At 39.9% G+C, this 27604-nt stretch overlaps 1 protein-coding gene across 1 annotated transcript in view; it reads right to left on the reverse strand.

Moving 5' to 3' along the window:
• Positions 1 to 27604, reverse strand: part of LOC126456070 (rho guanine nucleotide exchange factor 12) — a 1154422-nt gene that overhangs the window by 628042 nt on the left and 498776 nt on the right. The window contains exon 18 of the mRNA XM_050091825.1: positions 763 to 834. Within this exon, the coding sequence (XP_049947782.1) occupies positions 763 to 834 (72 nt within the window). The remainder of the gene's footprint in view (positions 1 to 762; positions 835 to 27604) is intronic.

The following is a 27604-nucleotide window of genomic DNA, read 5'->3' on the forward strand; positions in this document are numbered from 1 at the left end:
GTTACCAAGTTTCATCTAAAATTGTGAACCATATGTTTGTGACTATTACAGCGCCATCTATCACAAAGCGAAAAAAAAATGGTCCAACTAAAACATTCATATTTCTTTATGTACTACACGAATATGTAATAAAAAATGGGGGTTCCTATTTTAAAAAATGCAGTTGATATCTGTTTGACCTATGGCAGCGCCATCTAGCAGGCCAACCATAGCGCCATCTGGTTTCCCACTGCAGGCTAGACAAGTTTCAATCTTTGTAGTTTCTTCGTTTGACGCTTATTTCGTGAGATATTTGGCACAGTCACAATCAAAGGATCACCCTGTATATTGATAAAATAACAGTATAATCACCTTTTCAAGTGGCAAAAAAGCCTGAGATTTGGCACATTAAGTTCCACGTACAACTGAAACACTGCAAAGCATATGTCTGGCCTCAGAATAAGATTTGCAAGGCATACACCAACATTGTGATGTAACCTACCACCTGGCATCACGTACCCAGCACAATGCCTTCTCCTCACCCTCATGTGGGACACCATGGTGACACAGCTGTGAAACTGTTGCAGTGACCGCCAAAGTACAACTTGGAAGAAAGCACAAGCACAGCTACATGTTTAATTTGTCTCTTGGTTTGATTTTGTCTAATGAAGTGTCCAATTACCAAGTTATACTTACATTGTACACAATTAAAAACTAATAAGAACACTACTAAAAACAAATAAATATGATGAATAAAAACAGAAAGTGGTATGGAACACTTACCTGCTGCTCCTGAACCCATTTCAGCCTCAGACGAGAAGGATTCATCATCTCCTGACCTCCTAACACGTTCGACTGGAACATAAATGTGTAATCATACCAACTATGGACAAAGACGGTAACATCCATAATGAAACAACATGCGGTTCACACATAAGAGAGAATTAAGAAAACTAACAGATAAATGCAAAAGACAAAAGTCAATGCAAAGCTGAATAGTTATCACACAGCAGAACAGGCATGCGTCAAAATTACGGAACAGTACCACATAGTGAGAGCAACAGATGTCTCCTACCTGAGACTCCTATTTTAGTATTTTCTTACCCTTTTTCCTATGCCTTTTATTCTCCACAAACAAAATGGTAAAATGGGAAAAACCATTGAATACAGAGGTAAATTGGATTCAAGTATTATGTTACAAACACACAATCTTTGTACATTGAACTGATTTCCAATAGATCTTTCATTTCCCACACACCAACAACACAAAAATAGGACCACAGTGACAAAAATTACATGAAAAGATCCACAAAATATGGCATACTGTAGTATTATTTAACTTATCTGTTTCAAGATACACGTACTTGCAAATGGATAGAGAGAGACCTATGGGTTATTAAATACATTATGTTGCTCTAATTAGAAGTGTGTATAAACGTTATTTACATGCGTACAAGATATGTCTTTGTACATTCAGCTACAATGGTGATTTCATTTTTAAGCTGAAGTACTGCTAATTGCAGCTACTTTATTTTTCCAGTATTCATTTGTATCTTACATGTAATACTATTTTCTTTTTGTTTCAATTATCTGAAAACATTTGTGTAAAAAAATTTGTATGGTTAGCTGGACACACATACAGGGTGGTCAGTAACAGTCTGAAAAGGTTGTAAGATTGTTTATGGGGAGGTTGTGCTAAGAAATAATTGTTTAAAAAAATCCGATATATAGTACTGTTTCCAAGTTATTTAACATTGAAGTTAGCCAATCAAATCACCGCACATGCAAACTCAAGCAGCCTGCCAGAGACACTGTCACCAAACCTGTTCTTTGTTTGGTTTCCTTAAAGTGAACAAATGTAGCTTTCGCTCACATAGCTTACATTTATCATTTCCAAAAAATGCACATTTCAACTGGTAATGAGCATTTCAACAAGTGGTAACTCAATGACCCACAGTTGTCTGTGCAATACCCCATTCTGGTATACACATGTGCTTGAATTTGCACATACAAAGACCTGACTTCATTGCTAAAAAAAACTCGAAACAGCACAATTTATTGAATTTTTTTCTTAACAATTACTTCTCAGCACATCTTCCCTTGCAACACCCTTACAAGCTTTTCAGACCATTTCTGACCACCTTTAGAGGATATATGAAGCAATCAGAATGTGTAATAATTGTTGTTGTTATTGTTCCAAAACTCCTTGTTCCTATTTCATCCCCGATATTCAATATTCCCTAGTACGTACTAGCTCTATGGGAGGAGCAGTTGTGAAGTTCTATGTATTCACATACATTGTTGTTCAAAATTAAAGCAACAAACTACTATTTCCCCTTCTTGAGTCTAATTCATGATACAATCATACGAACTGTCAACAGATATCCGTACACTCATATTCTGCATGGAAGATGGCATTCCAGCCAATGAACAGCCACGCCAGCAGTGATGTCAGGGCACCCATCAAAAGGGTTAGTATTTGTTGGGTAGTCCCACATCCACAATCGCTGTGTACTAAGTGACAGACAGAGCAGTACAACACAGAGAAGACGCCCACCAGACTCCGCACTGAAGAAGCACGGGAAGAATGGAAGCAGGACAGTCGCAAACTGATGTGGCCCGATGGCTTAAAGTGAATCGTTCTGTTGTTTCTTGGATGTGGTGACAGTTTATAGAAACCGAAACTGTATCCCAAAGACCAGGGTAGAGCCGACCATGTGTGACACCGGAAAGAGAAACCATTATTTGGCTGTAAGGGTACAATGGTACTGCCTTAGTACCACACAGCAACTGGCATCTGACTTGCAACATCCACTGGCCAAGCTGTACTGAGGCAAACGCCATGCAGAAGGCTTAGGCAGAGTGATCTTTACTGTCAGAGACTTCTTGTATTCGTACCTCTAACCGTGTCTTTACAAAAAGGAACGTCTGGAGCACAGTCTTCAATATGCCACCTGGACGGTCAAACAGTGGTCCAATGTTCTTCTTACACTCTGGAGAGTGATTCTTGACAGATTTGTCTCTGGAGGGGATGTGAAATATGATTTTGGGACCCAAACATCATAGAAAGAAACCAATATCGAGGATGATCCCAAAAGGTGTTTACAGGGATTATGCTGACCACTCGAACAGCTCTTCATGAAATTGTACAGGTGAATAGATAAGGTTTAACTGCTGTCAGGTATTCTGACAAGATCTTGGGACCTCGTGTATGGTTGTTGCAAGGTTTGTATTGATGGACGATAATGCTTGAACTCATATGATTCATAGTCTCCACTTAAATGTAGTAAATAGTTACAACTGTGATCAGCATTGTATTTTAAACTGCGTTCAAAAAGTGCTGAACGTACTGTCCTTAGCTGCAGGATGTCAGGATGTGACATCAGGTAGTGGGAGCGGAAAGGGGCTCTGAAAGCAATGAGCATTCATTCTGTTTATGGTAGAAATGAGGGCAACATGTCTTGTATAATATCACAACCTGTTAATTCAATAAATGGGTTCCACGCAAGAGGAACTTTTATTTCAAGCTATGATGACCAATATTCAATTACTTAAAACTATTTAACAGTTATTATTTTGAAATTGTGCTAGCACTTTGTGGTCGAAAGTCAAACAATCTTCAAACATAATGAATATAAATATCTCATTTCATACAACACATTTACACCTACATTCCCTTCCTGAAACTGTTCTTTATAACAGTAGCGATCAATATATTTAAGCAGTTGTATTATTTCAGCATCTGACCCATATATATGGCACAAGAACAACTACAAACATTTAACCGAAGACCACATATACCATATATTCATTCACACATGGGTTACATAAGCTGACTTCCTGACTTAGACTGTGTAGCTGTAAACAATTAGCTCTGGAAATAATGCCAGGAAAAATATTCACATGCTGCTGGATCAGTTCAATGTGTGTAACTCATTGTGAAACGGGATTCAACAGCATGAGGTCCTGCATCCACTGTGGACACTGTCAATAGCTTCACGTGAAGATGTGCAGTTACAGCATGTTTCACCAGATTTATTTCAGTTAGGTAATAAAAATATAAATGAATGATACTTACCACTGCAATTTATCTGCCAAACGGATTCCCTCAAAATATAACATTTTTGTTCAAATAGTACGATATCTTTTGAAGCCTGATTGTAATATACAGAATATCATATTTTGTGCAGGAATAGTTTGACAAAAATAGTTTGTACCATCTATAATAACGAATGCAATCCAAAACAGGCTTACCATCACAATTAACATTTGAAAGTTCACTACTGCATGAACAGTTATGCATTTTCCTTCTTTTAACTCCAGTTATAAAACAATGCCAAAACCACAAAGCACCAAAATTGACTGTATGGGGTAGGAAGCCTGTGCAATACTAAGTAGGTGGCTACGTTTTGGTGAATGCTATGCACATACTTCATAAACATTAGTTGTAGGTTTTACATGAAAATGAAAGCAACACTGTGGTATTTTGTTTCTAGAGAAAACTTGTGTAAGGCCACACAGCTATGTAGAAAACAATGACGTCAAGCTAGCCTTCTTAAAGTGAGGCACTGAACAATGGATGGACACAGACACAAGACCTGGGATATGGTAGCTCTGCTAATGAACTTTTCTTCTACTTCTTCAGAGACCATCTACATCTACATCTATACTCCACGAGCCACCTTACGGTGTGTGGCGGAGGGTACTTATTGTACCACTATCTGATCCCCCTTCCCTGTTCCATTCACGAATTGTGCGTGGAAAGAACGACTGCTTGTAAGTCTCCGTATTTGCTCTAATTTCTCGGATCTTTTCGTTGTGATCATTACGCGAGATATATGTGGGCGGTAGTAATATGTTGCCCGTCTCTTCCCGGAATGTGCTCTCTCGTAATTTTGATAATAAACCTCTCCGTATTGCGTAACGCCTTTCTTGAAGTGTCCGCCACTGGAGCTTGTTCAGCATCTCCGTAACGCTCTCGCGCTGACTAAATGTCCCCATGACGAATCGCGCTGCTTTTTGCTGGATCATGTCTATCTCTTCTATTAATCCAACCTGGTAAGGGTCCCATATTGATGAGCAATACTCAAGAATCGGACGAACAAGCGTTTTGTAAGCTACTTCTTTCGTCGATGAGTCACATTTTCTTAGAATTCTTCCTATGAATCTCAACCTGGCGCCTGCTTTTCCCACTATTTGTTTTATGTGATCAATCCACTTCACATCGCTCCGGATAGTAACTCCTAAGTATTTTACGGTCGTTACCGCTTCCAATGATTTACCACCTATGGCATAATCGTACTGGAATGGATTTCTGCCCCTATGTATGCGCATTATATTACATTTATCTACGTTTAGGGAAAGCTGCCAGCTGTCGCACCATGCATTAATCCTCTGCAGGTCCTCCTGGAGTACGTACGAGTCTTCTGATGTTGCTACTTTCTTGTAGACAACCGTGTCATCTGCAAATAGCCTCACGGAGCTACCGATGTTGTCAACTAAGTCATTTATGTATATTGTAAACAATAAAGGTCCTATCACGCTTCCCTGCGGTACTCCCGAAATTACCTCTACATCTGCAGATTTTGAACCGTTAAGAATGACATGTTGTGTTCTTTCTTCTAGGAAATCCTGAATCCAATCACAAACCTGGTCCGATATTCCGTAAGCTCGTATTTTTTTCACTAAACGTAAGTGCGGAACCGTATCAAATGCCTTCCTGAAGTCCAGGAATACGGCATCAATCTGCTCGCCAGTGTCTATGGCACTGTGAATTTCTTGGGCAAATAGGGCGAGCTGAGTTTCACATGATCTCTGTTTGCGGAATCCATGTTGGTTATGATGAAGGAGATTTGTATTATCTAAGAACGTCATAATACGAGAACACAAAACATGTTCCATTATTCTACAACAGATTGACGTAAGCGAAATAGGCCTATAATTATTCGCATCTGATTTATGACCCTTCTTGAAAATGGGAACGACCTGCGCTTTCTTCCAGTCGCTAGGTACTTTACGTTCTTCCAGCGATCTACGATAAATTGCTGATAGAAAGGGGGCAAGTTCTTTAGCATAATCACTGTAGAATCTTAAGGGTATCTCGTCTGGTCCGGATGCTTTTCCGCTACTAAGTGATAGCAGTTGTTTTTCAATTCCGATATCGTTTATTTCAATATTTTCCATTTTGGCGTCCGTGCGACGGCTGAAGTCAGGGACCGTGTTACGATTTTCCGCAGTGAAACAGTTTCGGAACACTGAATTCAGTATTTCTGCCTTTCTTCGGTCGTCCTCTGTTTCGGTGCCATCGTGGTCAACGAGTGACTGAATAGGGGATTTAGATCCGCTTACCGATCTTACATATGACCAAAACTTTTTAGGGTTCTTGTTTAGATTGTTTGCCAATGTTTTATGTTCGAATTCGTTGAATGCTTCTCTCATTGCTCTCTTTACGCTCTTTTTCGCTTCGTTCAGCTTTTCCTTATCAGCTATGATTCGACTACTCTTAAACCTATGATGAAGCTTTCTTTGTTTCCGTAGTACCTTTCGTACATGATTGTTATACCACGGTGGATCTTTCCCCTCGCTTTGGACCTTAGTCGGTACGAACTTATCTAAGGCGTACTGGACGATGTTTCTGAATTTTTTCCATTTTTGTTCCACATCCTCTTCCTCAGAAATGAACGTTTGATGGTGGTCACTCAGATATTCTGCGATTTGTGCCCTATCACTCTTGTTAAGCAAATATATTTTCCTTCCTTTCTTGGCCTTTCTTATTGCACTTGTAGTCATTGATGCAACCACTGACTTATGATCACTGATACCCTCTTCTACATTCACGGAGTCGAAAAGTTCCGGTCTATTTGTTGCTATGAGGTCTAAAACGTTAGCATCACGAGTTGGTTCTCTAACTATCTGCTCGAAGTAATTCTCGGACAAGGCAGTCAGGATAATGTCACAAGAGTCTCTGTCCCTGGCTCCAGTTCTGATTGTGTGACTATCCCATTCTATACCTGGTAGATTGAAGTCTCCCCCTATTACAATAGTATGATCACGAAACTTCTTCACGACGTTCTGCAGGTTCTCTCTGAGGCGCTCAACTACTACGGTTGCTGATGCAGGTGGTCTATAGAAGCATCCGACTATCATATCTGACCCACCTTTGATACTTAACTTAACCCAGATTATTTCACATTCGCATTCGCTAATAACTTCACTGGATATTATTGAATTCTTTACTGCTATAAATACTCCTCCACCATTGGCGTTTATCCTATCCTTGCGGTATATATTCCATTCTGTGTCTAGGATTTCGTTACTGTTCACTTCCGGTTTTAACCAACTTTCCGTTCCTAATACTATATGCGCACTATTTCCTTCAATAAGAGATACTAATTCAGGAACCTTGCCCTGGATACTCCTGCAGTTTACCAATACTACGTTAACTTTTCCTGTTTTTGGTCGCTGAGGACGGACATTCTTTATCAACGATGATAATGTCCTCTCTGGTAAGCCGTCAGGTATTTTATCGTTTCGCCCAAGGGGGGGTCCCTCTAACCTAAAAAACCCCCGTGTGCACGCCACACGTACTCTGCTACCCTAGTAGCTGCTTCCGGTGTGTAGTGCACGCCTGACCTGTCTAGGGGGGCCCTACAGTTCTCCACCCAATAACGGAGGTCGATGAATTTGCAACCATTATAGTCGCAGAGTCGTCTGAGCCTCTGGTTTAGACCCTCCACACGGCTCCAAACCAGAGGACCGCGATCGACTCTGGGCACTATGCTGCAGATATTAAGCTCAGCTTGCACTCCGCGTGCGATGCTGGTTGTCTTCACCAAATCAGCCAGCCGCCGGAAGGAACCAAGGATGGCCTCAGAACCCAAGCGGCAGGCGTCATTCGTTCCAACATGTGCTACTATCTGCAGCCGGTCACACCCAGTGCGTTCAATAGCTGCCGGAAGGGCCTCCTCCACATTACGGACGAGACCCCCCGGCAAGCACACCGAGTGCACACTGGCATTCTTCCCCGACCTACCCGCTATTTTCCTGAGGGGCTCCATAACCCGCCTAACGTTGGAGCTCCCTATAACTAATAGGCCCACCCTCTGTGACTGTCGGGACCTTGCCGGAGAATCGGCCACTGGCCCAACAGGCGAGGCACCCTGTGGTGGCTCGGAAACGATGTCATCACCACTAGGAAGCACCCCGTACCTGTTGGAAAGGGGTAAGGCAGCTGCCACGCGGCCAGATCCCACCTTCGCCTTTCGGCCAGGCACGCGCGAGCCCACCACTGTCCGCCATTCACCCTGGAGTGATGGCTGACCGGTAAGATGCTCACTGCCGGAAGACGCAGCGACATCAGGGGTTCCATGTGATTCCAAGGCCACCGAAGTAGGCATAGGTCTCACCACAGTTGCCCCAACGCCACTACGAGCCGACGCCTGCGCCTCGAGCTCGATGAGCCTAACAGACAAAGCCTTCACCTGCCCCCGAAGAGTGGCCAATTCTCCTTGCGTCCGCTCACAACAACCACAGTCCCTACACATGACTATGTTTACCCTACTCTATACGGTGACAAATTCCCAAGATAATCTTCTGATGAGCTACTCTGATAATCAAGAAACACTCACTGAAATACGAGACGCGAAAACTACGCTAGGTTTTCCCAGAAAAACTATTTAAAAGCTAAGCGCAGCAAATAAGTACAAAAACGCTTTATACAAACAGTACTCGCTGCTGCTGGTGCTGTCGCTCTGGCTGTCACAAGACAACTGCTGATTCAAGTGACTAGTGGCTAACGGCCGCGAAACAAACAAAAGACGGTTTTAGGGCGCTTTCTGTTCTAAACGATCAAGAAAACACTAAGAAATCTAACACGAAAACTACGTAAAGTTTTATCAAGAACTGTTAGTTACTATGCAGAGCAGATAAACACAAATAGAACCCCTTCCTTAGTGGAAGGTCGTAAACAAAATGCAAAATAAACGCTTTATACAAACAGTACTCGCTGCTGCTGGTGCTGTCGCTCTGGCTGTCACAAGACAACTGCTGATTCAGGTGACTAGTGGCTAACGGCCGCGAAACAAACAAAAGACGGTTTTAGGGCGCTTTCTGTTCTAAACGATCAAGAAAACACTAAGAAATCTAACACGAAAACTACGTAAAGTTTTATCAAGAACTGTTAGTTACTATGCAGAGCAGATAAACACAAATAGAACCCCTTCCTTAGTGGAAGGTCGTAAACAAAATGCAAAATAAACGCTTTATACAAACAGTACTCGCTGCTGCTGGTGCTGTCGCTCTGGCTGTCACAAGACAACTGCTGATTCAGGTGACTAGTGGCTAACGGCCGCGAAACAAACAAAAGACGGTTTTAGGGCGCTTTCTGTTCTAAACGATCAAGAAAACACTAAGAAATCTAACACGAAAACTACGTAAAGTTTTATCAAGAACTGTTAGTTACTATGCAGAGCAGATAAACACAAATAGAACCCCTTCCTTAGTGGAAGGTCGTAAACAAAATGCAAAATAAACGCTTTATACAAACAGTACTCGCTGCTGCTGGTGCTGTCGCTCTGGCTGTCACAAGACAGGTCTGTACACTCAGTCACTTTCTTGCAATTCTTTATGGGTAATGAATGCTGTGAAGTACTTCTCACAGAGAAGCTGAACCCAACGTGAGAAGTCAGCTGTTTCAGGATGTAGCCTCTCAACAGAACTCAGAATATAGTTGATAAAACTAAGATCCTTGAACACCATAACCATGGAGATAATGGAGATGTGTTTGTTTCCAATAAATTTCAACACAAGCAACTCTTCATAAATAATTATCTTTGTAAGACCTTGTTGATAATATTTTCTATAAGATTTATTTTTCTCAATGTCTGCCTTTCTATGTTATTTGGGCTCACCGGACTGTACACCCTTTCCAATTTCTTGAGGCTAATCGGAAGCTATCAATGAGATTAGCTCACACATTTACAACTCTTGCACTTGCCTTTTATCTTCATCTTTTAGCAAGCTTCTGTTGCAAACTATTTTCCTGCTCTTGACTTTGTTTTACAACAGTGCTCTTCTTTTATTTCCCTTACGCTGCTTTTTCTTCTTCCAGTGTGGTTATTAGAACTGTTCCTCACATAAAATGACCACTATCTATGACAACAATTATTTGTACTGCATTTATTAAAAACAAACAATGGAATGTCCAGGATAAAATAACAACAATATGAAAAGCATAATTACTACTCGCCACACAGAGGAGGCACTGAGTTGCAGACAGGCAGAATGAAAAGATGGCTAAACATTTAAGCTTCCGGAAAAAAAAAAAAAAAATCCTTCTTCTGAATTAGAAGACACACAACACACACACACACACACACACACACACACACACACACACACACACACACACACGTGCGCAGCTACTGTCTCTGGCCACTGGGGCCCAGCTGGAGCCAGTACCTGTGTGTGCTCGAGTTGTGACTGTGTGTGTGTGTGTGTGTGTGTGTGTGTGTGTGTGTGTGTGTTTTCTGTATCAGACAAAGGACTTTTTGTCTGAAAGCTTGCATGTTTAGCACTCTTCTCATGGTGCCTGTCTACAACACAATGCCTCCTCTAAGGGGCCAGTAGCAATCTACTGTGTTTGACTATAAATGTAATTGGATACATAAAAAATCTACTCAGCAAGCAGCGGCAGAACATGCACATAAAAGAAGGTTATAATTAGGCAAGCTTTCATAGCCAGTGGCTCCTTCTTCAGGCAGAAGGGTTAAAAGGGAAGGAAGAATGGTGATGGAAAGGGCTGGAGAGGTCTAGGAAAATGGGTAGATTTGGAAAAATCAACTAGAACTGTGGGTTAAGGGAGACTTACCAGACAGTTTGAAAAGGAAAGGCTGACTGTTGGCGACTGCACTGGACAAAATTTGAAATCTGAGAGCTTAAAGGTGGTTTTATCAGTAATCTCTGCCTTGCATATCACCTTGTCTTCCTCCATTGAATTCTCAAGTTTTCAAATCTCATGCGGTGCAGTTCCCAACAATGAATCTTTCCTTCTCATCTCATCCCGTAAGTCTACCCTGACCCGTGGTTCTTTGTGACTTTCCCGAAATCTACCCCTTTTCCTAGACCTCTCCAATCATTTTCCTTCACCCCTATTCCTTCCCTTTCAACCCTTCTGCTTGAAAAAGGAGCCACTGGCTCCAAAAGCTTGCCTAATTATAACCTTCTTTTATGTATGTGTTCTACCACAACTTGGTGAGAAGATTTTTTATCTATCCAATTACATTAATCTATTGTCTGTGTATTTATGAAAACCATGTTTTTATGCTTTTACATGCACAAAACTGTACTCTCATAGTGTTATCAGATTTCAATTATTCTTTATTGGTATCCATGCCTCATCAGCTCCAGTTTACTGGATTTCACCAGCATCATCTTTCACATTACTTCTGGAGAGGAGGAGAGACTTGTTATGTTTGAGAGGTACTACAGAATATGTTGACCAGTTAATGGATACAAATTTGTGTTGAATTTTCTTGACTTTCAAAGAAATGTAGTGAAAACAATAGACTTATTTTCTCACATTTTCTGATCTTCTACCAGCCTCACCCGGTAGCAGCAAAGAAATTCTTTGACTCATCAAATCAAATACCTCATCAATGAGTTCCCTCCATGTCATGTTTCTATTTTAAATTGGGAAATATTCTGCTCACTATTCACTTAGTTTCACCATTTCATCACCATTGTAATTTTTATCTGATTTGTAATTATAGAAATTTATAGCATAAATATTAAAATGAATAAAAAAGCTTGCTTTTGTTCCACTTCCTAAGTTTACAGTTCAACTGTTACTTTTTGTTGTACTACATCTGACTATACAGATGTATGGCACTGTAGTACCTGCTGCTCTGTTGCCAAAACAATATACTGTACTTCATTTCAAAACAGTATGGTCACTTCAATAACCAACAGTAAAAAATTTGTCAAGCTGAGAAACAGTCTGGTTTCACAATGTACTGTGTCTCAAAACATGCATTGTAGGGAGTATCTTCAGTTCAGATAAAACACTTCTTATATTATAAAGTAAGTACTCCATGACACATCCACATTCCCATTACACAAGACCAAAAAAGTGCTAACATCAGCTATATCCACAAGACACTACATATTTAAAAATAAAATAACTAAGGCACAATACTCAGGAAATTAGACTTAAAATTACTTGCTAAGCTTTTCAACTGTGGACATAACCTTACAAAAAAGGGCAAATGGAAAGGTAATTCAAAAGTATTCAAAGATTTCACTTAATGTACGATCAATCTTTAATTATTGATCACATGCTCAAATATACCAAATGACAATTTTTGTGTTCATGTATAAGCTACACAACAAAGCATTCTGTAAGAATCACAGAATTCACATGTGAAGTGTGTACTCAGAAAAATATGTAACCTAGACTAGAATTAACAAAAATACAAGAACAACAAGAAGATGTGATTTCATGCACATGCAAGAATGAAATTGTGTAATGGCACAGTTTCCCATCTGAGGTGTTGTAAGGGTCACTCAATAAATAAATGAAAAGAATGTACAGTAAGGTCAGAAAATATGATTAAGTAATTTACCAATCTGTTGTTAATTTATAAATCAAGAGATCCTTACAAACATTTTGCCCATAAGTGTGCCTGCCATCAGTACAGTGTTACTACAACTAACAGTGAAGTAGTACATATATCACAGCACTCAGCATACCTATACAAGTTTCCATTGTTGACATAGATGAAGTGAATAAGTGTATTTCTCCATTTATAAAACGCTGCATGCAAAAGGAACAATGTAATTTAACTGCAAAGCATTTCCTTAATACAGCAAAATATCACACAATGAATTTGAAAGTATATAATGCCCTTCTTATGGTGGCAGGAATATGTAGCAAGCTCTCTCAACTCAGATTATTTCCTTTCTTGTAACAGCTTAGTCTGTGCATCAGCAGGAAAAAAAAAAGTCTACCGATCAGCATTACGGAAAAAATGAGCATGTCACTTGCTCCAAACAAGAGCTCTCTTACTAACAGCTGCAAGCTAAGGTTCTGGGAGCTTTCGTAGACAGGCAGGCAAATTAATTCCTGTCCATCTACCAGCATACCTGGCACCTTTCACCCTTGGAATACAAAAAGCAATTTTGATTTCAACAAGCATTTTAATTCATACTGGGTCCCAGGAAGCAAAGCTCATCTACTAAGCAAAGTTTACCAAAACTGTATGTGAGATTCAACTGTGGCATATTCCTACTCAAGCAAGAAGGCATACAGAAAATATTTATGATTTGAATATATCATCTGAAATGTGTAAAATGTGCAATTTTCTGGTATCATTCAGTGCATAATTAGGACAGTAAATTATTCAACATATTGTACACATTCCTAGGCACAGGATTCCTTATTACACATCAGTATCTTTACATTGTCTTTGATTTCAAACTGCATTGTTTGATGAATAGCAAACACAGAGTACTGGGCATAATAACAGGTCAACCCTGGCAGACAACAATCATTAACTTCTGGATTGTGGTGCTGTTACATAAATATCTAGTCTGCAGAAGACAATAATGTGTTACAATTTCTAGAAAAAGGCGAAAAGCAAGGAAAAGATATGAGGCTCTTTAATGTGTGGGGAATGAGCCAGTTTGATCTAGTATAGAATAGATTTTCTGAAACGTCCTAGCACAAACAGCAGGTGAAAACTTCACAGCCTTGCCCACAAACTGAACTGATATTACTGATTTTTTTAAATGTCTGTACATGTAGCATGTAACACACATCACATGTCAACTTGTCCTACAAAACAGTTATGCTTATTCAGTGTCTTAAAGGAGTCATACTGTATATGTTCTGTTTAAATGGATAAATTGTAATAGCGTGTCATTGCAATTTTGTTTTGTTTTAGATGGTCTACTAACAACAACAATTAATTCAATCACATACTGAGTCTCTTCCTTTATGTGCAATAGTTAGTACACAAATAGGGGAATTCAAACATTCTTGTATTTGTCTTAAAGACAGTCCACATCACGGATTTCCCAAAACCACAACCACAAATAACAATGCTGAAACTCTGCACAATTAGGCATGACACACTCAATGATTAAGATGTCAGAAAGAGATATGTACACTTGAAGAATTAATGATCAGAATGCTTCATGCAGAGCTGTACCACAGTTCTGGAAGTTGGTGACAGCTAAAATGTCAATACCAACTGCATACTATGCAGTTGTAAGATAACAATGTAGCACATACCAAAGACAAGTCAGAATGTTAAAATATACATAGTTACACACATAAGTAACTCAGTCAACAAACTTGGTCAAGAGTTTTGTACAAAATCTGAATAGGGAATATATATGTATTATGCCCAGTGGAACATTCTCCAGCACCAGATTTACAAAATATACATACTATGATTAAAAGTATCATGAACACAAGCATCTGAACAGCAAATTAACATACATGACAACGAAGTCTTTAGCAATGGCATTTTTGTATAAAACATTCTCAAACTTCATGCCCCATCAATTTAGAGTAAAACATTGAGCTTTCGATGATTACCTTCACACTCTTCATCAGGAGCAAGTGACTATCAAAACTGTTGCTGTGGTGGCCTTAGAGAGCCCATATACAGCTTCTGATTGATCAGTAATTACATTACGCTAGCACAGATCGTGTCAATGTCTGTGTTGGTGAAACCACCATTCCTGCCATAGCATATATCTCTGCCCCTTCTCTGCACCGAGTGCTCATTTCCATGTAGATACAATCTTCATGGTGCAGGGAAGCGAGATGATAGGTGAACAGTTTCAAGAATCACGTCCTCTGTTTGTGGAATACATCTAGTGCTTGGATGACCTCTGTCCATTACTTGTGGATAAGATTACCGGTTTCATGAAGCATTGCTCCAGGTGGAAAAAAAAACCTTCTTATTGATAAGGCACCTTTGAGGGCATCATGTATCATATGCACAAGTACCAGCTACAGCTTCATTATCGGACGCACCCAGCACCAAAAGCATGTTGGCATATTCATCATTTGTGTACTCCATCAGGAAGTCACCCTACATGACTTGACAGGACCAGTTATGGTTGGGCAATGCACAGTTAGTAGACACATGCATTTTGCTTAATGGATTCCAGTCTCACGTGATAGGTTACTGTCATGTGACAAAATGATGTCCTGCTTAAAAATGCCAAGAACTAGGGAACAGATGTATAAAGAATAAGAAAGGAACCTGATGAGGTTCGAACCATAGCTCCATTTGGACGTGAGTTTCAAGGCTAGTATAGTAGTGCAGGAAGATACATTCTGGTGTGCTGTGAAGTGTTGCCAGCTCCTGATTTTCACACGTTTGTTTCAAAATGCACCCGACATGATTTTGCTGGATAAATTTTGTCTTGTATCTGGGTGACAAATTGCATGTCGGCACCTAAGTGCGGCACTTTTGCGTCACCCTGCATATAAAACATGTACTATGTATGTTCAATGTTGACAGAAAGCAAATGCACAAATGAAGTTGTCAGTGGTGCTGGGACCATTTGAATAACCAAATTGGTTTTCTGTGCCGCTCCAGTATTGTGGTTAAGACATGGCTGTACCACTTCACGCCAAAACAAAACTGCAATTAAAGCAGTGAGTGAAAGCACATAGCCGTGCAGCAAAATAGCCAAAATCAATTTCTTGAACTAGAAACTAGCGCTTTCTGGGAGGAAACCAGGATATTCTGACTACCATCTGAAGGACAAAACAGTGACTAGTGAACTTTATACATGTTTTCAATGCAAAATGGAGGAGAGAGCAGAGGTCTGGTCTGTGAAAGGAAAGAAAAATCTGCACACTGGATCTATACACAAAGGTGGTTTGGCAGTGGTACAAATGAGGGATTGAAGTATGGAATGTTGGATCATCTACCTTATTCACCAGATTTTCCCGATTACAAACTATCCCCACTTTAAAAAGTGCACCTGGAAAATGTTTTGAGTCCAATCACGAAGTCATCAAAGATGTAGATGAGTAATCTGCAATATTCCAGGCTCATACTTGAGGGACGGATGTTAATCAATGCACGAATGTTGCACTGAGCATGTCGTATTAAAATGACACAAATTTTTAAATAATGCATTTTTATTTGAAAATTACAGTCCTTCACTGTAATGTCAAGAAATTTTCTTCTTTCTTATATTATGTTTTATTTCATTTTCATTACAGCACAATGGCATCAGATGACAATCCAGTCAGGAGAAGTACTGCTTCCTCCAGTCACATGCTTCAAATGATGAAGAGCATGCTGCAGACCTTCTGCTTGTATCCCAAGCAATCCATAATGAAAGTCATTAAGCCATGGTGTTGTGAAAGTTAAGGATACATGTATAACACTGTAGAGGCTTGTATTATTGCAATTAGGTCCATACAACAGGGGGACGTTAGCCATATGAGGAACTACCAGACGTGTGATCAGATATTACTCCACTATCACTCCCTTAATGGTACAGCTGCCTCACATGCAGCTAGAACCCATTAGGGAAGTTTAATTATTGAAGAAGACTCACCTCATGCAAGATCTAGCTTTTATGCTTGTACAGACAACCAGAACATGGCACTGTAACATCTGTTATCATACACTTTCCATATTTCTTGTGTAAGATGGAGTCTACAATGTTCGAACAATTTACAGAAATGCAGTTGGGTGATGTTATGAACTAGCACTTATATTTCAAAAGGGTACATGCTGTCATTTTCAAGGTAAAACTGCAGCAGGTAAGTGTTGTTGTGCTTGGGGATTTAAAACTTCAGTTTGCAATTCTGGAAAGATAACACACACACACACACACACACACACACACACACACACACACACACACACACAGTAAACACTAGAACCACCACACAACCAAAGATGACAAATGGCAGAAGTTATTGACATGGAAAATTAATAACCAACAGGTGAACTCTGTCCTTCTGTTTTTGACAAGGGAGAGAGCAAAATTCCATACACAATTTAAGCAAAACCCCCATCTCCATTTATAAGATACTTACTAATTTAATTTCAATGCTTCCTTAACGACATTATCCCAATAGCTGGAAGTGTACAACAGAACCTTTATATTGTTATATACTGTCGGATGACATTCATGGAAGACTTCAAGGAACATGCCTTGAAGTTGGCAGCTTTAAAGCCTGTGTGTCTTTACAGGTATGTAGACAACAGCTGCACTGTTTGGCCTCCTGGCAGTGGTACTTTGAATGACAGTTTAGAACACCTGAATTTTGATCAGGAGGGAGGTTGATGGTACATTGGGACCATTTATACAAAGCCTATTCACATTGACTTGTACCTACAGGCTGATAGTTGTCGCCATCCACCTCAGTGTGAAAGGCTACTTCGTGTCTCAGTTCACAGCGCCCACGTCATTTCAGATCCTGAGAATCTCACAGCTGAGTTAGCTCATCCTGAGGTCACCTGTTGTCAGAATGGTTAGAGTGAAAAACAGGTCAGATGTGTGTTGTGCTTTTATCAACCACACACCAGCTGAGTGATGATAATACTGAGGTGGCACCAAAGTCTATGGCTTTTTGTCTTACACAGGGAACATTTTCAACAGGAAATATAGTGTGAAGTGTAAGATTAGATACTTTCAGGTTCCGTAAACAATGATACTGATTTTGGCAGGTGTCAATCATATTCCACACAGCTGTGACATATCATATATTGGCTGGATCAAGACTGTGAAGGACTTGTGCATTGAACTTAAGCGTCACACATGCTTACAGTAACTGAGCAAATCTGCTATTGTAGAAAACTGTCGTGGCACTGGTCATGCAATGGAATACAACAACATAGAGATTTTGGCATACATTTCCAGCTACTGGGATAGTGTTATTAAGGAAGTATTGAAATTAAAGCATTAAGTAATCTTATAAATAGAGATGGAGCTTCATGATGAAATTCTGTGTGGAATCCTCTATCCATTAATAAAAAAACAGAGGGAAAAATTAATGCTACTTCACACCAACTGGTTATTAATTATCACTAACTTCTTAAGTGTGGTGGCACACTAGTGTTTACACAGAGAGAGAGAGTGTGTGTGTGTGTGTGTGTGTGTGTGTGTGTGTGTGTGTGCTGACATCGCTCTGCAAATCGAGGTTTAAAAATCCTTTGCAAAGTGCTTACATGCTGCAGTTTTGCGTTGAAATTGACAGGGCGAGTTCCTGTCGAATTATTGGTGGTTGTTGACAGTCCCCTGGTTGTATTTGTGCAAGTTATTTGAACATTTTGTACTATGTTTATTACCTTTTTTCTGTGGTTAACACACTTTCTCTTCATGTTTATCAACAATAACTTCCTTCCTTTGTTTGCTGGCCTTGTTTTTTCATTGCTAACCTCTTCTCTTTGTTTGCATATCACCTTTTTCTGGTCTGTGATTATTTTTCCCCATTTTTGGGCAACCCACCAGATTTTTTGATGGTTTTTTGAGGCTCGTTGAGAATTTTAGTCTACCTGTTGACAATTTTCTGGGTTTTGTTGACATTTTTACCCTGTTTGTTGATAATCTTTACTTTTCTTGGTTATTATTACTGTTTATAGAATGTTGTTCAAATTTTTGTGGTCTTATTTACTTTGTGCATCAATATGTACACAGTATGTAGTAACTACTTTTCCTTTTAAATTGTCAACTACCAGTTATTATCCATTCCATACATTGCCAGCTCTTTTTGAAGAGGTTACCAAACTCATTTGACAACTGTTTCTCTTACACTGTCACTATTACCTGCATACTATCTCGTTTTACTACATACCTCATCATGTTCCCTAATTTTACATCTCAAAACTGAGACTTCTTCTGCAAATATGCCCTTGCAATAAAATAACTACACTGTCACATACCTTTTCTTCACCATGCTTGACTTTCAGCACTGCTCATATCAGTAAATAAAAATAATTAATAAGGTGAGCCCACTCAATATAGGGTTTGAAGGACCTGTTACCCCTTTTCGAAACTTCCTAACTGATCCTTCTTCCCCACTGTAAGAAAGAACAAATTGTTCCTACAGCTAGTAGTTTTACATCCCTACAGCTAGTAGTTGTACATCCAGACAGAGGTGTCCCCCCCCCCCCCCCTATTTGTAACAGTACACACTAGGGATAAAAAATATTACAGTCAGTCATATAAAATGTTTAATATTGCTACATAATGATATGGTCTGCTGGACTCAGTGATGAGAAAGCAATCATGACAATCTCATGACAATAATACTCCTGACAGTTTAAATCTTTAATGAAACGCATGGGTTAGGGTTTGCGTTCTGCACAGCACAAAATTTTAAGTTCTCAATAACCTTAACACAGCATATATTTCACTAGAATTAAGCAATTACAATCAATTCCAGTATTTGTTTCTGACTGCTGACATTTTAGTTGAGAATCATACTGTGTATATATTTTATGAAATTTTGAAGACTGAATCTATTGATAAGTTCAGAATGATAATGATAAATAATTATTGTATTTAAATAGAATTATTAAATTGCTCTTAAATAAATTTTGACAATACTGAAGACTTTCTCTTTTGGTATTATTTGCCATATATTAAATACTTGAAATTTTACCACAACAATTATACACTAAAAATATGTATTCATTCCAATAAAGTATGTGATTGCAAAAGAGCATGTTTGAAACATATGATGGCTTCCTTCTACAGAGAGAGAGAGAGAGAGAGAGAGAGAGAGAGAGAAGAAAAGAAGAAGAAGAAAAGAAGAGAGGTGAGCAATTGCCTATCTCTATTTCTTGTTCATTGTCTACATTCCACATTAAATTAAACTGGAAACCCAGATTATTTGTTCTGATTACATTTAATTTCTGGTAAAGTGTCAAATACATGCTAAGTTTAGCCAAAGCAACTCTCAAAAATCAGGAAAAATTGTTTTCAAAATTCCTGATGTTACCTGTAAAGGAAAAAATAAAACTGTTTGTTTCTTTCTTAAATAATGTAAATGCAGAAGAAACAAACAGAGAAGAGATATGCCAAAACTCATTTTTCCATGGAACTCCTTTGAAGCACATAGAAAAGAAGTTCCTGATGAATATTTGTTTAATCACCCATCAAATTCAAATAGAGCACTGTGCTTTTACATCTCATTTGCCTCGCAGAGTATTAAAACCGCACAATTATGTTTGGACAAGACATTTGATGTTGGAGGCTAAAACAACTGTTCAATGTACCAGAGAAACAAATGATTCATTTTTAGTAAAGAGGAATGTATGCCCTGTTTAATGCTGATGACAATACACAGGTAAATGGATCTTCTGTAAAGAGCAGACACAGAATACATCTTTTCAGTGGAACACCCTGTGTATTCATGAAGCGCATGTGCGTCTTTCGAGTTCACATATCACCAAACCAATAAGCCATGACACAATGTGGCTACCTATGCTGTAACTCGCTCTGACAGTGATAATGAGCTATTGTAGCTGTTGGTGAATGACTTACCTACAGCTCCCACCACCTGTGATGCTGCAGACTGCAAGCAGTCACTGCAACCAGTGCTCTCAAAAGAAGCCTGGATAACACATCATATTACTTGGCGGGGACCCCTTACCATTGACTGACTGTAACTGTGTTACTGTTACCCCAAGCAGCTATTGTCTCCTCTGAATGCTTGCAAGGAACATTCAATTCATCAGCCACAATCTGTTGACATCCTTGGATTCAACTCTGGACTTTGTATGGACTCTGTTTCCAGCCGGTTGCATTCTATTTTTGTTATGTCGAATTTACATGTGTTTGTAGTATCTGTAACTCTCTACTGTCTGGGTATATTTCATTCAACAAATTGCGCTCATAATTACAGACTTCAACAGAAGAGACGAGTATTTCCGAACTCTCAGTGAATCGATAAAACAGGCAATTAGGAACTAGAAATTATGAAGCATTGGCTCCTACAACAGCAGTAACAATGGCAGCTTGATCAGCAATTACAGAAGGAATTATGACAGCTGGAATAGCAACTACTAGACCAACAGCAACAGAAATTCATCTTACTACAGCTTGCTTGCCCACCTGTAATGAGGCGCCAGTACTGCCACTTCCATCTTTTCAAGAGGGTGTTGAAGAATAAGAGACTTATTTATAGCACCTCAACTATCAATTCACTGCTTTCCAGGTAAACAATTCAGACTGAAAATGCTATTTTTCTTGTTTCATGGACTTTATGTAGTGTGTTGGGGTTGCTTAGTAAGTTGTTCTCCACAAAAAATTCTGATAGTTTGTCTTTGGCTGAATTTTGTAACCTGTTGAGGATCATTATGGATGTCAATCCTCAATGGTGTACGCTAGGTTGGAATTTTAACAGAATTGTAAACAACAGTCAGAAACCTATAAAGACTGGGTCACTGATTTTCAGGGTCTTAGTCACAGTTGTGCTTGTGTGTGCTCAGTCAACACACATTGCACACCGTATGCCTACTCCATGACTTGGGACTTGCTTCATTAATATTTGCCCAATAACGAAGTGCGCGAACAGGCTTTATGGTATTTAGATCTTTTCTTAGGCAAGGTCCTTAAAATTGCTCAGGCTTTCAAATTTCCAGAGGAAACTGAAAACCGGTGGGAAGCTAAGTCTGCAGTATCCGCAGTCCCCATAGGTTCAGTTGGAAAAAACTTCCCACATGCACACTAGGGAATTTTAGGCACACGTGGATCACTCCTGTAAACATGCTAGTCCCTACCCATGCCATTTCCCTAAGCACAATATGCTACCCTCATTACCCATGCTACCAACATTAGTAAGCTATTTGCTTTTCATTCAGCATTCAAGGTCACACTACCAGTGTGTGTCAGTTGTTTGTACACAGCAGCAAAGGTATAATGAAGCATTCTGGGTGGAATCCCTGTTCTACCATTTACTCCTCTGATAGATCTAATTCACATATGCCTAGTGAAGCAGTGCACGCTATTGAAATTTTAACTCATCCAGAAATGTATAAACCTGTAAAAACATTATTGACACTACAAGTGAATTGCTTTAATGTCACTTTTCTACTTGATACTGGCGCATTCTCTTCTATCATAAATAGAGCTACCTACGCTGTGTTATGTTCCCCTACACAAAAACCATTTCATATGATTATCACTACATATAGTAGTCATTAAATACACATAAAAGATTTTTTTTACTACAGAAGTCTCTCGTAAAAACCTTTCGAGGAAATTTACAATCTTAGACATTAATTCCTGTAGTGTGGAAAACATATTTGGGTTGGATACATTTGGTTTTTCAGTTTTGGAAAATATGTGTTTGGTGTCAACTGAGATTCCATTCCAAGGCATAGAAGATGTAACTGCTTCATATTCTGATCTGTTCACTCCTGGGTTAGGTAGGGCTATGGACGTGGAAGGAAAAATTCATTTAAAACAGGTTCCATGCTTTGCTTCTCAAGGATGCACCAGATCCCATACATCCTACAGGACACAGTTAAACTGGAATTGGACAGACTGGAGAACATTGAAATGATTACCCCTGTTCTCATCAAGCCAATGGGCCTTCCTCATTGGAGTTTGTCATGCTTTTCCAATTGGGTGCCCAGAAGACTGTTATACGATGGTGAAAGTTACATTAATTTTAAATTATTGGAGGTTTATTTGCAGGTACTTTGGCCCCTCTACCAGTACGACCGGCAGCTCTTTGATACCAGGTGGTTGTAATTAAAGTGCAGCTCTCACAAAGGCCCAGTGTGGGCTGTAATTGCCGTATGGCAGCAAAACTTGATTTGCTAATGTGTTAATGCAAAACCGATTTACACTGAAAAAAAAAAAAGTTCAAATTTTGCCCTCCAAGCGCAAATCTGACACTGTATACTGTTTGTATGATGGTATGACATCCACACTGTCATTTGATAAGCCATAACGTGAGTGAACAGTACAGCTATCGAGAAGAGAGAGCTGTTAATGAAACTGTTGTGTGTGAACAGCAGCAATTACAGTGCTGCACTGACTAAAAGGTCTGAAGACAGGCCTAATTTCATTAAACAGTTTAAAGAAGATGATAAGGAAATTCGAAAACACAGGGGAGCTTGGTGTGGCACCTGGAAGAGGAAAGCTTCCTATCCTGTTGGAAGTTATTGATGAGGTTGCTGTTGCTGTAACTGACCATGCGGCATGTGCTCCGGTAGTGCTAGTGTTTATGCAGTGTCATGAGAATTGTCTATCCTATGCTAAACAGTAAGGAAAGTATGTGGTCTATTCTACACTGGTACCTGTGCAAGATCCAGACAGTGTAGCAACTGTAACCTCATGGACCGCAGAAATGTTCTGAGTTTGCTCTTCAGTTTGTGGTATGGATTGATGACGAGATGTGGCTGGGCAATATTCTATGCAGTGATGAGGCACATTTTACATGACATTTTGCAGTAGCACACAGAACTGCCAAATCTGGGGTACTGTTAAATCATGTCTTGAGCACGAAGACCAATTTCACTTGCCATATGTGACTGTGTAGTGAGGATTCACAAACACATTTATTCTCGGTCCATTCTTCTTTAAAGAGAATACAACAAGAGAGCCTGTCAGGTGTACTGTGAAGTCTGCACATTATTGACACAACCTTATACAGCATGTGACTCCTGCTTTGGAATAGCACAATTCTTGTTTTCATGGAAGATGGACCAACACCTGGTGTTGCTCGCCCAGTGAATTATCTGCATTATGGAACGTTTCAGAATGGTGTTATCTCCAGAGGTTTTCCTTATGCATGACCTGTAAGATCACTTGATCTGATTCCAAGTGAATTTTAACTCTGATGGTATCTAAAACAATACTTTTACCATGGGCATGTTCTGTCTGTAACTGAGGGAAAGCTAGTATACAGGATCATGTTGTTTGGATTCCAATGGAACTGCTGCAAGTAACTGCTGATTACATTATTTTACAGATGTAGTACCTCATCAACATCTCTGGTGCTCATATTGAACAAACTGTTTAAGTGTTGGTTAATAAAAAATCAACATTTTGTTTCTCTACTCAGTTGACCTTTTGTGCCCATGTCCCACTCTTAATTAATTATATGTGGATCATTTCTATACATCTTCCTTGCATTCACACCTGCAGATTTGCACCTGGTAGCCAAAATTGCAACTATTTTTGTTTGTGTGTAAATCAGAGCCATAAGACAATTACAACCCAGACTGGACCTTCACGAATAGCTGCACTTTAATTATAACCAACCAGCACTTCCTGTACCTGGCAGTATTCCAGCACTATCTGGAACAAATTGTACAGGACATTCCTTTGTGCAACAATTATCTGGATGACAATATTTTGAAAAGGACAGATAGCTACCCACCATATAGTGGAGATGACAAGTCGCAGAGAGGCACAACAAAAAGACTGTAAAACAAGTAAGCTGTTGACCAAACAGGCCTTCATCTGAATTAGAATACGCGCGCGCACGCACGCACGCACGCACGCACACACACACACACACACACACACACACACACACACACACACACACAAACAAACTTAGTTTCAGGCTGCCGAGACTGAGGCCGCGTGTGAGAGTTGTGTTTACGTGTGTGTGTGTGTGTGTGTGTATTATAATTCAGATGAAGGCCTGTTTGGTCAACAGCTTACTTGTTTTACAGTCTTTTTGTTGTGCTTATCTGCAACTCACCATCTTTGGTATATGGTGAATAGCAATCTATCCCTTTGATAATACTGTCATTATTCTATCTTCAAATGTAACATCCAAAGTGAAAATTTTTCAGCAATCCATTGGTTTGGTTTCTGATCAACTAGTGGACATCTGTCCTACCAAGCAGCATGTGTATGCCACAGAAAACATGCCCAGACCCCATAATCTCAAGGATCTGCAATCCTCTATAGAAAAAAAAAATCAAATACTATGGCCTTCTTGTTCCCAATGTTGCAAAAGTATTCTACCCACTCAACATCTTGCAACTGAAAGGAGCTAAATTTGACTAGTCTTATGAGCTTTTCTCACACTTAAGCAAGTTCTACCTGGCACCACATCTCATCCCATTTTCACCATGACAGCCTCTTCTTCTTGTCACAGATGCCTCGCAGCATGGGGTGGACGGGGTGCTATCCAATAAGAGAGCTGGTAATTTTGCACATCCTGTTCATTTCAAAGACTCTAAACTCTGTCCAATGCAACTACTCTATGATTGAAAAAGATAACTGGTTATCATTTATGCAGTTAAGAAATTTCTACTTATATTTACAGTGTAAAATTCCAGATGCTAACAGACCATAAGCATTGACTGGTACACATTCCAGTCTCCTGGAGAGAAAAGCACTAAAGCTGCAATGGTGGACGTTTTTGTTATCAGCACATACTGTAAATATGACATCACCTACAAGCCAACAAGCCAATGCAGATGCCCTGATGATGTTTCCAGCACGCCCAAATCCTGAATTTTATAATCAGGAAGTTGTCATGTTTCAGCTGGATTCTGATTCATTGCTAGCCCTTAACAATTTTGCTCTCAACATGCAATGGTCATAACACAGATGAGGGCAGACCCTACTGTCTGTAGAGTTGCCAAATGGATTAAGTGAGGATGGCTTCAGCATTTATCCTTGACGGTGCATAGTCCACTCAAAACACTCCTGGTTCTGAGATGGTGTTCTCATTCTGAAAATGGAACACTAACAGCCTAGGCTTGTCAGTCTTTCAACTCTGCATGTCAGAGTGCTTGTGTTCCTATATGCTGGTCACTGGGGCATATTCTACACAAAACATCTGACACACCACCACAAATATTGGCCATCTGTCGACAAGGATATAGTGACCATAGTTCGATCCTGTACCACTTATGCTCAGCACCTTTCTGCACCATCCAGGGTACTCTCACTCTGGCCCCTGTTAGGCCAATGAGAGCATCTCCGCATTAACTCCACACATCCTTTATTTGATAAGATGTGGCCCACTGAGGTGGACTCATACTCCAAATTTCTGTATGTCACCCCAAGTGGTCCATGACAATGATGAACACGATCATGGCCCTTTTGTAAATCTTTGCTACCGAGAACCTTCTGAAGTCCACTGTTTCATACAATGGTCTCCAGTTTGTTTCCACCCATTTCTCCCGCTTCTGTGAGCAACAAGGGATGTCACATCTTCTCATGGCACCACTCTGAACCCAATCTAATTGGGATGCAAAATGGACAGTACCATCAGAAAATGCCCTTACCTAGTTCTTGGCCACCTACAGGGCCACAGCAATTGCAGGGAAGAGCCTGGCCAAACTGCTTCATGAGGGGCAGCCTTGGATCCTCCTCATTCTGCTCTCACCACCTGTTGCCATGGGCTCTTCCAACTGTAACCACTTCTAAATCAATGGCATTGGACTCGGCTCCAGCATACCTAAATTTATCTTTTGCAATGCCAGTTGCAGCAGACTTGCTTTCCACAAGTGGTGGGGACCTGCTGTACCTGCACCTAATCCAGCCTTAGGCCATCAAGGTCATAATTCAGACCTTCCTGGATCCAGCTACAGCAGCAGTACCCTCCGACCTAGCTCCAGCAGTGGCATCCACAGACCTAACTCTAGCAGCAACACCACCATGTCTCAGGTGGTGGAGCCAGTACTAATAGGCTTTCTCTGCCCTTTGTGCTATCTCTCGGGGGAGGAGGGGGAAGCAGTAACTGACTGTGACAGCAAGATGGAGCTATCACAGCTGTCGGAGACTGACCGTTACTTACAGCCCTCACCACTGGTGATACTGTGATACTGCAATCTGTAAGCATGACCAGTGCTCTCGGAAGAAGCCCTGAGCTTGGGACTCTGCGACAACAGTCTTTAAATAACTGTGCTCCCGCAGTTCAGAGTGACCACTGTCTCATGTGGTCACTTGTATGGAATATTCAATTCACCACCATTAGCTGTTGACAGCTTTGGCTTAGGTTCTGGATTTTGTATGGACTCTGTTTCTGGCTGGCTGCATCTTATTTGCATCACACCAAATTAAGATGTATTTGCATTAATTGTGTGCCTCTACTGTTCTGTGTATTTTGCTAATAAAACTGTGCTCATAATTACAGGGTTCAACATGGTGTGCATGAGTAAGTCAGTAGAAATCTTAATGAGTTAATTGTTCTGACAATGAATACTCATATTTCAGCACATGATGTAAAAACAATGTTGTAATACAAGATCACACGTAAGAAACCTCCATCAATTGCTCCCTCATATCCTTCCCTTTTCTATCTTCTGATCATCAAATTATACTTCCTCGTTACTTATTTTATTTATCATTCTTTGCTTCCCTATGGTGGTATTTTTATTGATCAAATTATTTCCCCAACACCACATGTCTTAATTGTCCACTCTCCACCTTGTCTCTTCAACCAATCACAAATTGCTTCACATCAAGCCAACTGTTCTAATGAATTGAACTCTACTATACTGTGCATTTTCAACTGCTGACTTATGGATCTTTATATCTTGACTCCAAACTATACAGTCCTCAGCATCTTCTGTGGGTCTGAGAAGCATACAGTTCACAAAAACAGTTATTACATCCTTGTTTTCCACTGTAATTTCACCAAGATTTCAAATCT

The sequence above is a fragment of the Schistocerca serialis genome, chromosome 2 (genome assembly GCF_023864345.2).
Source record: "Schistocerca serialis cubense isolate TAMUIC-IGC-003099 chromosome 2, iqSchSeri2.2, whole genome shotgun sequence".
NCBI lineage: Eukaryota > Metazoa > Arthropoda > Insecta > Orthoptera > Acrididae > Schistocerca > Schistocerca serialis.